The 14,953-nt window shown below is 45.6% G+C and overlaps 1 protein-coding gene across 7 annotated transcripts in view; it reads right to left on the reverse strand.

The window, feature by feature from the left end:
- The window catches only part of ASTN2 (astrotactin 2), an 882,958-nt gene that overhangs the window by 607,801 nt on the left and 260,204 nt on the right, over positions 1 to 14,953 (reverse strand). For 5 of the 7 annotated variants that reach the window (XM_023242646.2, XM_011288658.4, XM_045043399.1 and 2 more), the window contains exon 4: positions 13,691 to 13,843. The exons of 1 other annotated variant lie outside the window; for it this stretch is intronic. In XM_023242646.2, coding sequence (XP_023098414.2) covers positions 13,691 to 13,843 — 153 coding nt within the window. The remainder of the gene's footprint in view (positions 1 to 13,690; positions 13,844 to 14,953) is intronic. One more of the 7 variants, XM_045043398.1, reaches the window with a different exon arrangement.

The raw sequence follows: 14,953 nt of genomic DNA on the forward strand, positions 1-14,953 counted from the left end.
AGAGCCTGATGTGGGGCTCAAACTCACAAACTGCAAGATCATGACCTGAGATAAAACCAAGAGTTGGATGCTTAACTGACTGAGCCACCCAGGTGCTCTTAAAATTTTTATTTAAATTCCAGCTACCATACAGTGTAATATTAGTTTCAGGTGTAGAATTTACTGATTAAATACTTCCATATAACACCCAATGCTCATCACAAGTGCACTCCTTAATCCCCATCCCCCATTGATCCAGCACTGGCACTACTATTGGCCCAAAGAATACAAAAATACTAATTCAAAAGGATACATGTAACCCGGTATTTATAGCAGCATAATCTGTAAAAGCCAAATTATGGGAACAAGTGTCCAAAGACTGATGAAGGGTAAAGAAGTTGCGGTGTATATACACAATAGAGTATTATTCAGCCATGAGAAAGAATGAATCCTTGCCATTTGCAACAACATGGATGGAGCTAGAGAGTATTACACTAAGTGAAATGAGTTAGTCACAGAAAGACAAACGCCATATGATTTCACTCGTATGTGGAATTTAGAAAACAAACCAAAAAATGATCATGAAGGAAAAAAAGAGAGGCAAACCAGTGTCCTCTTGCTCTGACTTTCTCATTATCTTTATCTCACCACACCCTACCCCCCACCCCAGCGTCCCTCACGACATCGGCTTCTAAATTTAAAGCTGGAGCTTTGTGTTTCCTTTTCATTCTTTACCCCTGAGGAGCTCCCTTTCTTGACCTGTGATAAACATGCATGTTTCAAAAAGTTATATTTTATTCAACGCGCACACACACATGTATGGGGCAGGAAGAAGGCCAGGGTCAGCTCCATGTGCCATGCTGTTGACCGTTTACCACACTCTTTGCCAGCTTTCTTTTCATTTAGGAATGGGAGCTTCGTTATAAACAAAAACTTATTTGTTTTTAAAAGTAAATATTCTGGAAGTGCGAATTTTTCGCCCAAATACTGAAGTCCAGTGTATGCATATGAACAGGAGCTCGATGAAAGAGTCTTACCTACTCAGCCACATTCTCCTGCCTGCTCCCTGAGTGCCTCTTTGGAGCATAGCTGGTCGGCTCCTGCTACTGGCCTGTGAGCTCTACCCTGTATCCTCAGGATGTACAAACCACCTCTGTCTCAAACGTGGGAAAATGCAAAGCCTTCTCTTTATAATCTTTGAAGTGATTTACCCATTTGGTCACAGCTGAGTTAGAAAAAGGCACAAGCTGCCAGCTTCGATGTGTCTTATCCAAATCTCCCAACAGTCGGTTCTGGTGCAGGTCATATGGCCTACGTGGTTTTACATGTTCAAATGGCATGAAAACTGGACAATTTGGGAAGTCAGGGGACTCGAAATTCAGTTCCTGGGTTTGCTAATTTTTCTCTGCGGCACGGATGAGGTCTCCCCATCCATCATTTTCCGCATCTATGAGCAGGATGGATCAGATGACCTTGAAATTCATTTCCATCTTTGATGGACTAAGAGAACAAGAGGAGTTCTCTAATGGAAATCCCCCCACTGTGTGCCTGCAAGCCTGGGGCAATGACGCCTCTGAGGCATCTGGATTCACCTACAGTCACCCAGCAATTAGATGGTCAGCAGCAGGGCTTAAATGTAGGATTCTCTGCGTCCACATCTGAGATGCTGCCTCACACCAGGATTGCAGGTCAGATCTAATCCACTGCCTGTTTTTGTGTGGTCCAGGAGCTAACAATGGTGTTGACATCTTTAAGTGGTTAAAACAAACCAAAAGAAGAATGTGTTAAGATGTGGGAATCATACAAAATTCACATTTTAGCATCCATAAATGCATTCCATTCTTTTGATGAGTAGAACGCTATTACAAAAAAAATCGTACTTATTATTATTATACTATGAATTTTGTCAAATGTGTAGAAAATTGTCTCTCATTGTGCAAGTAAGCACCTGCATAATATCTTCAAGTTTGCCTCTTGGTCAGTAAAGCCTAAAATATTTCCCATCCAGCCCTTTACTGGAAAAATGTGCTGATCCTGCATCCGACCATAGGCCCCTGCAAGGATGAAGCCAGGGTCCAAGATCAACCATCTTCCATATATCATAAGCCAGGCCGATCAGACAACGACTTGAGATCCAAACCTCTTTAGTACTGTTTACGCAGAGGCGTAAAAAATACATATGGTCTTTTGATCAGCTACAAATGGATTTGAATCTGGGATCTGGTCATCTGAACTAGATGTATCACATAATAAAAGTTCCTTCATAGATCTGAGCCTCCGTTTTTCCATCAGCAAGTTAGGAATAATGAGGCTTCCCTCATGGAGTCGTGCAGATCAGTCCAGGCTTTAACATAAGACTGAGGCTTAATAAAATCGCCATACCTGTAGGTTGTAAAAAGCAGCCCAACATTTTGTCCATTTGTCCTTCAAGAGGTGAACTCTTATTTCCCCGCCCCTTGAATCTAAGGTGATCCCCTGACTTGTTTTGAGCAACAGAATGAAACAGAAGTGATATGTGCCTTCCAGGCTTGGGACTCAAAAAACAAAACAAACAAAAACAAAAAACCTTACAGCTCCTATTCTTGTCGTTTTGAGAACCCTTCGCTGTTTGAACCAGCCTTGGATAGCTGGCTGACCACAGGTACAAGACTGAGGTCAGCTTCGCCTACCCCTCCAAGACCAGAACTGCCCAGTTGAGCCCAGTGCAAATGCTCAACTTGGATTAAAAGCCAAAGAAATGGTGACTGTCCTAAGTCATAGGATTCTGGGGTGTTTTATTATGCCACAACTCTGACACAGTATTGGAGCCATTCTGATGGAAGAAATATCCTAGAACTGTGACCTCAGCACCTGGTACCAGCACTTGGCTCACAGCCACTGCAAAGGCCACTTGTGATCACCTCTCCACCCTGCCAGGCCAGGCAGAATTGACTGAGAGCCCCATGACATATTTCAGACAGACAAGGAAAACCGCCTGGAGGAGACATACACTTTCGGCAACGCAAACTTCTCTGAAAGACACATCAGAGATTTCTGGAGGCAGCTGTGCACTCTGACTACAAATCAGCTCTCCCACACCTCAGCCCCACACGGCCTGAGGATCACTGGGCTGGTGGTGGCACTGGTCCTTGTGGGAAGGGCCTGAGGTCAAGAAAAGGAAAGCCGGAGCCCCAGGGAAAAGGCTGCTCCATCAAATAGGCATGGCATCCCCTGTCTTTGAAGGTACCAAGGCTCTGATTTCAGGATGCAGCTAATCCACGCAGTGCTTCAAGGAGCATGTCCACAAACACCTAGCACATTCTCAAAACGGCCCTGGGAAATAAGCATGGTGGGGATCACCGCATCTCCAGGTGCTGGGGATGGAATCCCAACAAGATTAAGCAGCTTCTAACTGAACTTAAGAGCTAGGGCTCCAGCCAGGGTTTTCTGACTCTAAGTACTGGACTTTTCAATAGACAACAATACTTCCGAATCAGATTTATCATCAAAGGCCATTTAAGTTGGAGGAGACCTGTGGAAATTATCTCGCCCATCACCTTTGCTTTCCAAATTAACAACAAAGATTTATTGGGTACTTACCATGTTCAGTGCAGCCTGCTGAGCACTTCACATGCATTAACTCTAATCCCCCAGCCCCCTTGGAGGTGGCCGCTAATACAATTTGTAGATTAGGTAATGCCAATTTAGCATAAAATGTCATTTCCCGAAGTTGAGCGAGTCAGAGGCAGAACTGGGATATGAATTCACATCCATCTGACTTCAAAACCTGAGCTTGTTTCCACAAAGACACAGTCTCTTAGATGGGGACACTGAGGCCCAGAGGGTTGAAGGTCTTGTCCAAGATCATGCAGCCCATTTGATTAATTGTCCATTAATCCGCCAAGCATTAACTGAGCACCTGCTATTTGTTAGGAACTAGGCTAGTCAAAGGAAGCCCGGGCATGACCTGGACATAGCCACTGCACTTCATGAGTTTAATTAAGGGAGAAGAGAGGTGGCCATAAATTACTCTAATAAAAGGTAATAAATGACAAATATCACAAGGAAGACAGATCAGAGGCTATCAGAGCTTCTGGCTCCTTTATCCTCCCTGACAGATAAGCCCTGATAGGTTCTTTTACTGTAGGACACTGTCTTCAGAATGCAGCTTATGTAAATAAATGTATTTTCTTCTGTTTATTGGTAACTGGCTATAAATTATTCACTTAGTTGGAGGAAAATATTCAGAAACATTAATGGCTTTAAATTATCTGCCTTAATGGGTCATTGCTATGCTTAAATATGGAACAGCCAAGCCCCAGGTTCAGTGTTTATTTCTCTGGTTCTCATTTTGTTCCCCAAACCTCTTTCCTCTTATCAGCCTACCCTTTCTACCAAGGAGTTTTGGATAGAGGTCGCTGCCCTTTTGGCCAAAGGAAGTTCTGAAACTGTATAATCAAAATGAAGTCCCACTAGAAACCATGCGATAATTAACAGGGCCAGAAGGAAGATTGGACAGACACCAGCAATCTGGGGAAGATAAAATTGTTGTTTTCTTCTCCACCTCTGTGCCATTTCTCATGCTAGATTTTCCTCCCTGCCCCCATTGCCACGTGACAAAAAGCCTGTTCTTCCTTCAACACAATGCCTTAAGGCCACTTTCTTTGTGAAGTCTTCCAAATTTTTCCAAATGAAAATTATACGTACTTGCTCCAAGTCCCTGAGCACATGGCTCTGGCTCCCTGAGGCCAGAGGGAGTCTGAAGGGGGATGCCCTGACTCTTGTCCTGACTCAGAGAGAGAGGTGCCTCACCTTCCAGAGTCTTCTAGCCTCTGAACACCCTCACAGCAGCATTGGTGATGCAGAAACCCTTCCCGATGCAAGAGGAGCGACTGCCACTTTCTTCCAGTACCTAGACTAGGCTGGTACCATTTCACAGTTTGAAGATCTTACCCAGACTAGCTGGGACCAAAACCCAAGTCATCTGGGAACTGCACTGTGGGCTCCGTCTAGACTCTGAGGTCACAGTTCCGCAACCTGCTAGCTGGACAAACTTGGGCAAGTCACTGAACCTAAGTTGGAACTTCCTCTTTGGTAGAATGTGGATAATTACAGTCCTTACCATATGGGATCTGGGGAAGCTCTTAAATGAGATAATATGTGATGAGCACAAAACTTAGAACATACTCAGGAGAGTATGCTAGTTGTACCACATCTCATGAAACATTTGTATTCCATGATGCTCCCAGCAGTCTGCTTTACCCATCCATCCATCCATCCATCCATCCGTCCATCCGTCCATCCGTCCACACATCCACCATTTAGCCAATTGCTATTCTATGCTGGTTCTGTTCTGCATTGGAGCTACAGAGAGACATAAATCACTGTCCTTCCCATCATGGGACTGTCAGAGCTGGGGAGGGAGACAGATGTGTCCACAAGTATTTACAATGGATTGTGATAAGGGCTGAGACAGAAAGCAGAACCAGGCTGCATGTGCCCAGACAAAAGGAGTGGCTCATTCAGCAGAGGTAAGGAGAAAATAGGTAAGGAGGAGAAAAGAGGTAAGGAATGAGGGCGGGCCGGGCGTGTGGTCTTCATAGATAAGATGTGAAACTGAATTCTGAAAAATGACTAGCAATTTGCTGCTTGGGGCAGGTGGCGGGGAGCAGGGTCTTTTAGGCAGAACCCAGTCTGTACACAGACTTGGAAAGGAAGGCAGGTTGGGTAAAGGGAAAGATGGCTGGTGTGCACGAGACCACAGAATGCAGAGGCTTGGGATTTGGGGGGAACTAAGGGGCAGGCTGGAGTCAGGCTATCAAGACGTCTTGTGTGGCAAGCTATAGCAATTTTTTTACCCTCTTAGACATGTTCCCTTCATCCTATAGATTTTTGCTTCTAAAACTGAGTAAATGGGGTGCCTGGGTGACTTAGTTGGTTTAGCCTTCAACTCTTGGTTTCAGCTCACGTCATGATCTCATGGTTTTCTGAGTTCGAGGCCCACATCAGGCTCCATGCTGACAGTGCAAAGCCTGCTTGGGATTCTCTCTCTCCCTTTTTCTTTGCCCCTCCCCGACTCGCTCGTGTGTGCTCGCTCTCTCTCTCAAATAAACTTTTAAAAGATACTAAAAAAATAAAAAATAAAAGTGAGTAAATGTACCCCTCCCTAATGGGTAAGGGCAGTGACATAAATAATAATAATAAAACAAGAGTGATAAAATAATAACCAATAGGGGCTCAGTCGGTTAAGCATCCAATTCTCAGTTTCAGCTCAGGTCATGATCTCACGGCTTTGTGGGTTCGAGCCCACATCTGGCCCTGTGTTGGCAGCATGGAGCCTGCTGGGGATCCAATCTCTCTCCTCTCTCTCTGCCCCTGCCCCACCCTCTGTCTGTCTCAAAATAAATAAATAAACTTAAAAAATAATAAATAATAAAACAATGGGGCACACGTGTTCAACGTGCACCGTTTGCTAGGCTCTGTGCTCAGTGCTTTACAGGCATTGTCTCATTTGATCCTACAGAAAACCTTTGAAGATGGTACCCTTATCATACGAGCATAATCAGTGTAAGTGTTCTTCCTGGGACATCACTATTTCCTAAAAGCTTGAGAAAATGTTAAATAATTTAACTTAAAAAAATAATGTAGCATCATTTAAATTAAAATAAGCATGGAAATATTATGAAATAGAATGTCATGGATTTTTTTTTTAGGTGGAACCTGGAATTTGGGGCTTATGACCAATGTCTTTTGAGCACAGCCATAGGCTTTCTGGGAGCGTGTTGATTCTCACCTGCCTTTGGGAAGACTTCACTGCAAAATCTTGAGACGCCCCCAGTGCAAATGACAGACTATCAGGAAAATGTTGTAGTCAGGAAGAGTGACATGGGCAGATTTAGTGTGTTTTCAAAAGATCGTTCCGGGAGTACCTAGGTGGCTCAGTCAGTTAAGCATTCGACTTCAGCTCAGGTCATGATCTTGCGGTTCGTGAGTTCGGGCCCCATGTCCGGCTCTGTGCTGATGTTTCAGAGCCTGGAGTCTGCTTTGGATTCTGTGTCTCCCTCCCTCTCTACCCCTCCCCTGCTCGCATTCTGTCTCTCTCTCTCTCTCTCAAAAATGAATAAACACTAAAAAAAAATGATCCCTCCAGCCTCCAGGGTGGAAGATGGATTTGTGGATGAAGGGGCTGTTGCAGGAGTCCGCACAAGCAGCAATGACACCTCAACCAGGTCACAGGCAGTGGCGCAGTGAGCATGGGGTGGATCTGGGAGCCTCTGGAGGTGAAATGAGGACAACACAGATGACAGTGATAACATCAGCTACCCTTTACGATAGTCACCCAAATGCCAGGCACTGGGCTACACAGTTTGCAGTGTTATCTCAAAACCCACATATAACATTCGTATTATTACTACTACTTTACAGATGGGAAAACTGAGACTAAAACAGCTTCTTCATTTGCTTAAGATCAGTCAGCCAGCCAACAGTGGTTAATGCAATATCAACTACAAGAATCCCACCTTTAAACCACTATCGAAACGTCATGAACCACGGGAAGCTCTTCTTGACATCAAAAGCAGTATTTCCCTGCTTCATTTTTGTCCCAACACATTTGCATCCAACTTCCTGTGGACACCGGGGAATGGCGTGGCCAACAGCTGCCTCGTAAAACCCTGTCGGAGACATGAGGGCAGCAGTCAAGTCCCCCGCTGCCCTACTCTGTCTGCCTAAGGATGATGCACTTGGGCGTCCACGAGGCCTCGCAGGAAGAAGCCAGAGGCACAGAAACACATTGGAACTGCTTTTAACCATGTGCTCAATTTCATGACACCGGTTCTCCACGGTCTGTTCCATCTGCCGTGAACCGCTGGGCACCACGGGCTGGGCAGGAAGCCCACTGAAGCAGAGAGAGGCCAGGCGCTCCCACTCTGGGCCAGCAAGCCCGACGCCACCTCAGGGACAGGGGGAAGAGACAGACAGTGAAAGACTGAGGCTTCAGACCCTCATACTGTATCTGGGGGCTTTTGACGGTCAGTGAAGGCTAACAGAGCAATTCCAATTGTGTTTCTCTGGCCATTTCTGTTCCCCAGGATTTTAATAAATGTTCAAAGGGGAAAAACAGTCTGTGGTCAAGAAGGTTGCGCAGCTGTTGAACTAAACAAAGAAGCTCAGCTTTCTGTACTACAGGACATCCTGGGGTCTTTATTTTTTTAAATTATTATTATTATTATATTTTTTTAGTGTTTATTTTTGAGATAGAGAGAGAAAGAGAGAGAAAGAGAGCACGAGCAGGGGAGGGGCAGAGAGAGAGAGAGGGAGACACAGAATTTGAAGCAGGCTCCAGGCTCTGAGCTGTCAGCACAGAGCCTGATGTGAGGCTTGAACTCACGAACCCGCGAGATCATGACCCGAGCCAAAGTCAGACGCTTAACTGACTGAGCCACCCTGGTGCCCCCATCCGGGGGTCTTCAGTAGTCTAAGATGCATTTGGGAGTTTCCAAGAGGCAGAAGGAGTATGCAGAATTTCTAAAACTTTTATTGGCCACGGAGTTCTTCTGTCCAAGAAAATCGTGAGGACCCATGGTGGTAAGCACATGAGCTGGGAAGTACAGGGCTGACTCATACTATCCTTATTCTCTCTTGCAAAAAAACCTTACCCAACAGTGGCAGTAAAATCTCAAGCACAATGTTATTAAGCCATTTTGAAAATTGCCTTAACAGCATCCACTTGAGCACAGTTAATGTGCCATCCATCAGTGAGTCTATCTCTAGAGGAAACAAGATTCTCTGGAGGTCTGTATCAAGAGGCTTTGGTTTATCCTGGATCCCTCTCACATCACCAACTTGAAAGTTAGGAAACTGAGCCACTTTTGAATGATCTTTAAGGTGAATGCACTCATTCATTCAACAAATATTTATTAAACACTTTCTCTGTATTAGGTTTATGAATATGAAACACATTTTTTTCAGAGGAAGATAGTAGATAAGCAAACAAACAGAAATAATTTTAGACCACAATATTATGGAACAAATAAAAAAGGGTTTTGTAGCAGGTCTTGGGATAGAAAGCAGGAGACTGGGTGGTCATGGAAGACAGTTGTGAGGCGCTCACATCTGAGCTGAGAGCTGAAAGGTGGGAGAACAGCTGGGGGGTGTAAAGAGACACAGCAAGGGGAAGAGACAGCAAGTTCTCAGATTCCAAAGTGGGGAACCATTTGCTGTGCTTCTGCAAAATGAAGGAAGTGTGGCTGGCCCATGAGGAAATGCCAAGTAAAGAAAGCACCAGCCAGATCCAGATGGAACAGGAGTTTGGCAAATAGTTTGGATTGTATTTTAAGGACAACAGGAAACCACTGAATGATTTTTTTTAAGAGAGAGAGCATGTGCACAAGCAGGGCAGAGGGGCAGAGGGAGAGAGACAGAATCTTAAGCAGGCTCCATATTCAGCGTGAAGTCTGATGTGGGGCTTGATCCCATGACCTAGGATCATGACCTGAGCTGAGATAAAGAGTCAAGACATTCAACTGACTGAGCCACCCAGGTGCCCCCAGGAAACCACTGAACGATTTTAATCAGAAAGTGACCTTATCTGGTTTATGTTTCTAAAAAGATTAGTCTGGCTACTTTGGGGAGACTGAATCTTGAGGAGGGTACAGTTGCAAGCAGGAGGTGAGAGATGGCAGTAGTCACAGATCTGAGATACATTTAGGGAAAAAACAATGCAGTAATTCTCTTAGGCCCAGTTTGTTTTTGTTTTTTTAATATGAAATTTATCGTCAAATTGGTTTCCATGCAACACCCAGTGCTCATCCCAACAGATGCCCTCCTTCATGCCCGTCACCCACCCCCCTCTCCCTCCCACCCCCATCAACCCTCAGTTTATTCTCAGTTTTTAAGAGTCTCTTATGGTTTGGCTCTCTCCCTCTCTAACTTTTTTTTTCCCTTCCCCTCCCCCATGTTCTTCTGTCAAGTTTCTCAGGATCCACATAAGACTGAAAACATATGGTATCTGTTTTTCTCTGTATGACTTATTTCACTTAGCATAACACTCTCCAGTTCCATCCACGTTGCTACAAAAGGCCACATTTCATTCTTTCTCATTGCCAAGTAGTATTCCATTATGTATATAAACCACAATTTCTTCATCCATTCACCAGTTGATGGACATTTAGGCTTTTTCCATAATTTGGCTATTGTTGAAAGTGCTGCTATAAACATTGGGGTACAAGTGCCCCTATGCATCAGCACTCCTGTATCCCTTGGGTAAATTCCTAGCAGTGCTATTGCTGGGTTATAGGGTAGATCTATTTTTAATTTTTTGAGGAACCTCCACACTGTTTTCCAGAGCGGCTGCACCAGTTTGCATTCCCACCAACAGTGCAAGAGGGTTCCCGTTTCTCCACATCCTCTCCAGCATCTACAGTCTCCTGATTTGTTCATTTTAGCCACTCTGACCAGCAGGAGGTGATATCTCAGTGTGGTTTGATTTGTATTTCTCTGATGAGGAATGATGTTGAGCATCTTTTCATGTGCCTGTTGGCCATCTGGATGTCTTCTTTAGAGAAGTGTCTATGCATATCCTCTGCCCATTTCTTCACTGGATTATTTGTTTTTTGGGTGTGGAGTTTGGTGAGTTCTTTACAGATTTTGGATACTAGCCCTTTGTCTGATATGTCATTTGCAAATATCTTTTCCCATTCCTTTGGTTGCTCCTAGGCCCAATTTGACTTGCAAATCAAAATAACTTGATATCCAATCATCATCTAAGTCAAACAATAGGTTTTCATTAACAGTAAAATTCTGAAATTCTACTCTAAGAGGGGGAAACAAATTCCAAAATGAAGACTAAATTTGATGACTAACCTCCCCCCCCAAAAAACCCTTCCACGTGACATGGTTTATGGCATTAATGCAGAATTATTAGAAATGGTGCAAATGCCCAAAATAGAGGCCTCATTAAGACAGTTACAGTGCGTAAGAGGGATTTAGGGGGTGAGGGAAAGAATTCAGTGGTAAAACACATGTTCAGGACATGACACTAAGGAAATGAATTCGGACTGGTGGTGAGAAGGGTGGAGGTTATGAACTAGGAGCCACTTGCACTCCCAGGGGCTGGATTTGCAGGGAGGGTCTCAGAGGGGAATTCTTGGTGAGTGGTGGAAGAAAAACAGATGGATAAGTAAGCTGAATGAAACTACCAGGGACACTGAACAAACGTAAGAAAGAACAAATACAAGACGGAATTCTATTCAGCTCCTGACACACATTGGCTGAGCATTCCCCCGTGTCTGCATTCGCCATCTCGTCAGACATTCACAGTGATCTCTGGTGCAGGGATTGACATCCCATTGTGCAGAAGAGGAGACTGAGACTCAGGGACATCCAGTTGATTCTTTGAAAGCCACGCACAGTGGAAGTTCACTGGGCTGGAATTAGTACTGGACACTGCTGACCTCAAAGCAACTTACTTATCTTATGCATTGGCTCAACCTGGGGTTTACCATGTGAATTCCAGAAAGGAACGCCATTATCAACTTCTGCCTCGATTTATGACCTCAGGTGAATGTGCCTATCTTGGTTTTTTTTTTTTTTTTTACAGGATTCAGGATTTCACAGTACAAAGACCGAGGCGTTGTCTCAACAAAAAGCAATGTCTACCATGCATGCAGCCACTGATTGAGGCCCACAAATGCCAAGATGATTCAAACAGTGAGACAGTTCCAGCCGTCAAGGAATTCTCCGTCTAGCTAAGGAGAGAGCCGGATGAGCAAATTATATTACACAAAAATGAACTCGGCACTTAACACATATGGAAAGATATGGGAGAACTCACACATGTAAGAATTCAGAGTGAATTCTGACTAACAGGCAGTGATACCTTCACAGAGTGCCATGCAAGCTAAGTTTGGGAAAACAGGTAGGACCTCACTAGCTCAGAGCACAGTGGTTTAGGAGCACCTGGGTGGCTCAGTTAGTTGAGTGTCCGACTTTTTTTTTTTAATTTTTTTAATGTTTATTTATTTCTCAGAGAGAGAGACAGACAGATAGACAGACAGAGTGTGAGCCGGGGAGGGGCAGAAAGAGAGGAAGACACAGAAACCGAAACAGACTCCAGGACCTGAGCTGTCAGCACAGAGCCCCACGTGGGGCTCAAACCCACGAACTCTGAGATCATGACCTGAGCCGAAGTTGGACACTTAACCGACTGAGCCACCCAGGCGCCCTGAGTGTCCGACTCTTGATTTCAGCTCAGGTCGTGATCCCAGGGTTGTGGAATCAAGCTCAGCGTTGAACGTGGAGCCTGCTTAAGATTTTTTCTCTCTCACCCTCTGCCCCTCTCCCCCATTCTCTCTCTTTCTGTCTCTCAAAATAAAATAGAATAAAATAAAATAAAACACAGTGGTTTAGTTAAGAAGTTTGTAACCCAGCTGGGTTATTTCTTCCTGGCTCTTCCTTTACTAGGGCATCCCTTTGGGCAAGTTACTGTAGCTTCCTGTGCCTTGGGGATGTCATCTGTAAAATGGGAATCACCCTGCATCTCCTTCACAAGATTGGTGAGAATCAAATAAGAGGCATTTAGTACTTAGCCTGCTGCCTGGAGTAAGTATCAATAAATGACAACAATTGCTTATAGGGTCCAGTTAGGTCATTTCAGACAGAGAGAATGCCATGGAAAGGAACATGGAAGTGGAACCCACAGATTTAGGTGAGACAGCAGAGAGACAAGAGCTCTGCAGTGGCCCTGAATGTCAGCTTCACAAGCCTGTACACTCCCGAGGGCACCAGACATCCAATGGAGCTCTGGGAGAAGAGTGACATCATCAGAACCATGTTCACAGGAACTAGAGATGTGAGAGAGCAGAATCAGAGAGGAGCTGGAGGTTATGGAGTGGACTTAAGGGAAGAAGTTTGGACATCAGGCAATGATAAGGGGGTTCATCCCATTTACAAAGTCACAGAGATGACCAGAGAAAGAAAAAGGCGATGGTGACGGTGATGATGATGATGATGATGAGAAGGAGGAGGAAGAGGAGGAAGAAGAGGAAGAGGAGAGAATGGGGAAAGGAGGAGGAGGAGGAGGAGGAGGAGGAGGAGGAGGAGGAGGAGGAGGAGGGAAAGATCTACTTTTTCTTGCATGCTGGGCTGGGTGCTACGCTAAGAAAGCATAACAACCCTGTGATAAGAGGGGCTTGGAGAAACAGAGCCACCTGCCCAAGGTGACGTGATTAGTTAACAGCAGAGCCAAAATTTCATTTTGATTCTGTCTGGTTTACAGCGCTCCTACGCCTGACCATGATACTATACTATTTTGAAGAGTGACTCCAAAACCCATTCTGGGACCCAAGCTTGAGGACTGCCTTCCACGAGAACATCTGCTTCCCTTGCGCCCTCCAAAGTGACACCAGCTACAATTTAAAGAGCACCGGCTGTGCTCGTCAGGTCCCGTGTTAGGCACTTTCCATAGACTGTTGCTAATCTTCTCAGCCTGTACAAAAGATGGCTGGTCCATTCCCATCTCCGAGGAGGCAGCCGAAGCTAAGAGACACTGGCTCCACACCCAGAGGCACAGGTCTGCTGCCTTCAAGCCTCCGCTGAGATGACAGATCGGGGAGAAGGTGGCACGATTCTATGAGTCCAGGGAAGCAAGGGAAGGGGGCACAACTCTTCCTGGACCCACAGAACCCGGGGACAGCCCGCTGACACCCTGGCAAGAGGTGCTGGAAGGGCCTACCTCGAGACTTGCTCCTCCGCTTCCGCCTCCCTGCTGAGGCCCTGCGCGGGGCTGGCTGCAGCTGACCGATCTCGATGGGCGTGTTAGCGCGGAAACTCTCCTTGAACTTCTGCATCAGGGACTCCACTGTCTCCTGCGTCGCCTCAGCTGCTGCTACAGGGTGGGCAATGGGGCTGAGGTTAGGGCTCGGCCCACCCCTGGCCCCTGGAGGACTGGGCCTGGCCACCCTGAGTCCCTGGAGCTCCCTCCCTGACCCATAATGATGGAGAAGCCACAGGTGCCAGTATAGATGTATCTGTTGGCCTCCTCACTTGTGCATTCAACACACACCATGTTGCAGGCATCCCCCCCAGCCCTTGAGATATGGTGGTGAAAAGTCAGACACAATCCATGATTCAAGGAATTCATAGCTTGGGAGGACACATAGCCAGGCATTCCCAAAACTGCAATACTTTTGCAATAGGACAGTACAGAATGCTAGAGGAGCACCAAGAAGGGTCCTGTCATCCATCGGGAATCAAGGCAGGCTTCCTGAAAGAGACACTATATACACAGACACCTTAAGAATGAGTAGGAATTAGCAAAGAGGGTAGAATCAGGGTAGGGTTACTAAAGAGATTTAGGATAAGAAAGATTACCTGGGTAGGAGGAGAGGCATGTGCAAGGATCCAAAGCCAGAAAGAGCACGGTGCTTGAGCAACTGACAGTTCGATGTGGCTCCAAGGGAGCGTGCAAAGAGAAGATGAGGCCAGAGAGGTAAGGTCACTGTCAGTCACATCAAGGAGCTCGGATTGCATCCTAATGGCAGAAGTTATTCCCCGAAAGGTTTTAAACAGAAAACTGGTATGTTCAAAATAAGTCCCTTTGACGATAGTTCCTAATGAGAGGATGGCGAACGCATGTAGAGGTAGAGAGAGGCCAGTGCAGCAGTGTGGTAGCCAGCCAGACGCCATGGTGGCCTGAACAGAACAGTGGCAGTGAAGGAAGATGGGAGCCCATGGGTCAAACATTTGAGGACATAAAACTATAGTACTGTGATACGGAGATCACTTGGTACAATATCCCAACTTAGGGAAACCGAGGCCCCCCTCCCCGAACAAGGCATATAACACTCCAAGCTAGCAAGTGGCAAAGTCAAGTCTTCTAACTCCCAGCCCAATGTTCCATTTTTATCAATACCCTTGATGGAGTTAGTAGCCTCATTTCTATAAAATTGCAAAATTGAGACAGGTAGAAAGTTCCAGAGAATGGTGAGAGTGAGGT

Source organism: Felis catus, chromosome D4, assembly GCF_018350175.1.
Source record: "Felis catus isolate Fca126 chromosome D4, F.catus_Fca126_mat1.0, whole genome shotgun sequence".
NCBI lineage: Eukaryota > Metazoa > Chordata > Mammalia > Carnivora > Felidae > Felis > Felis catus.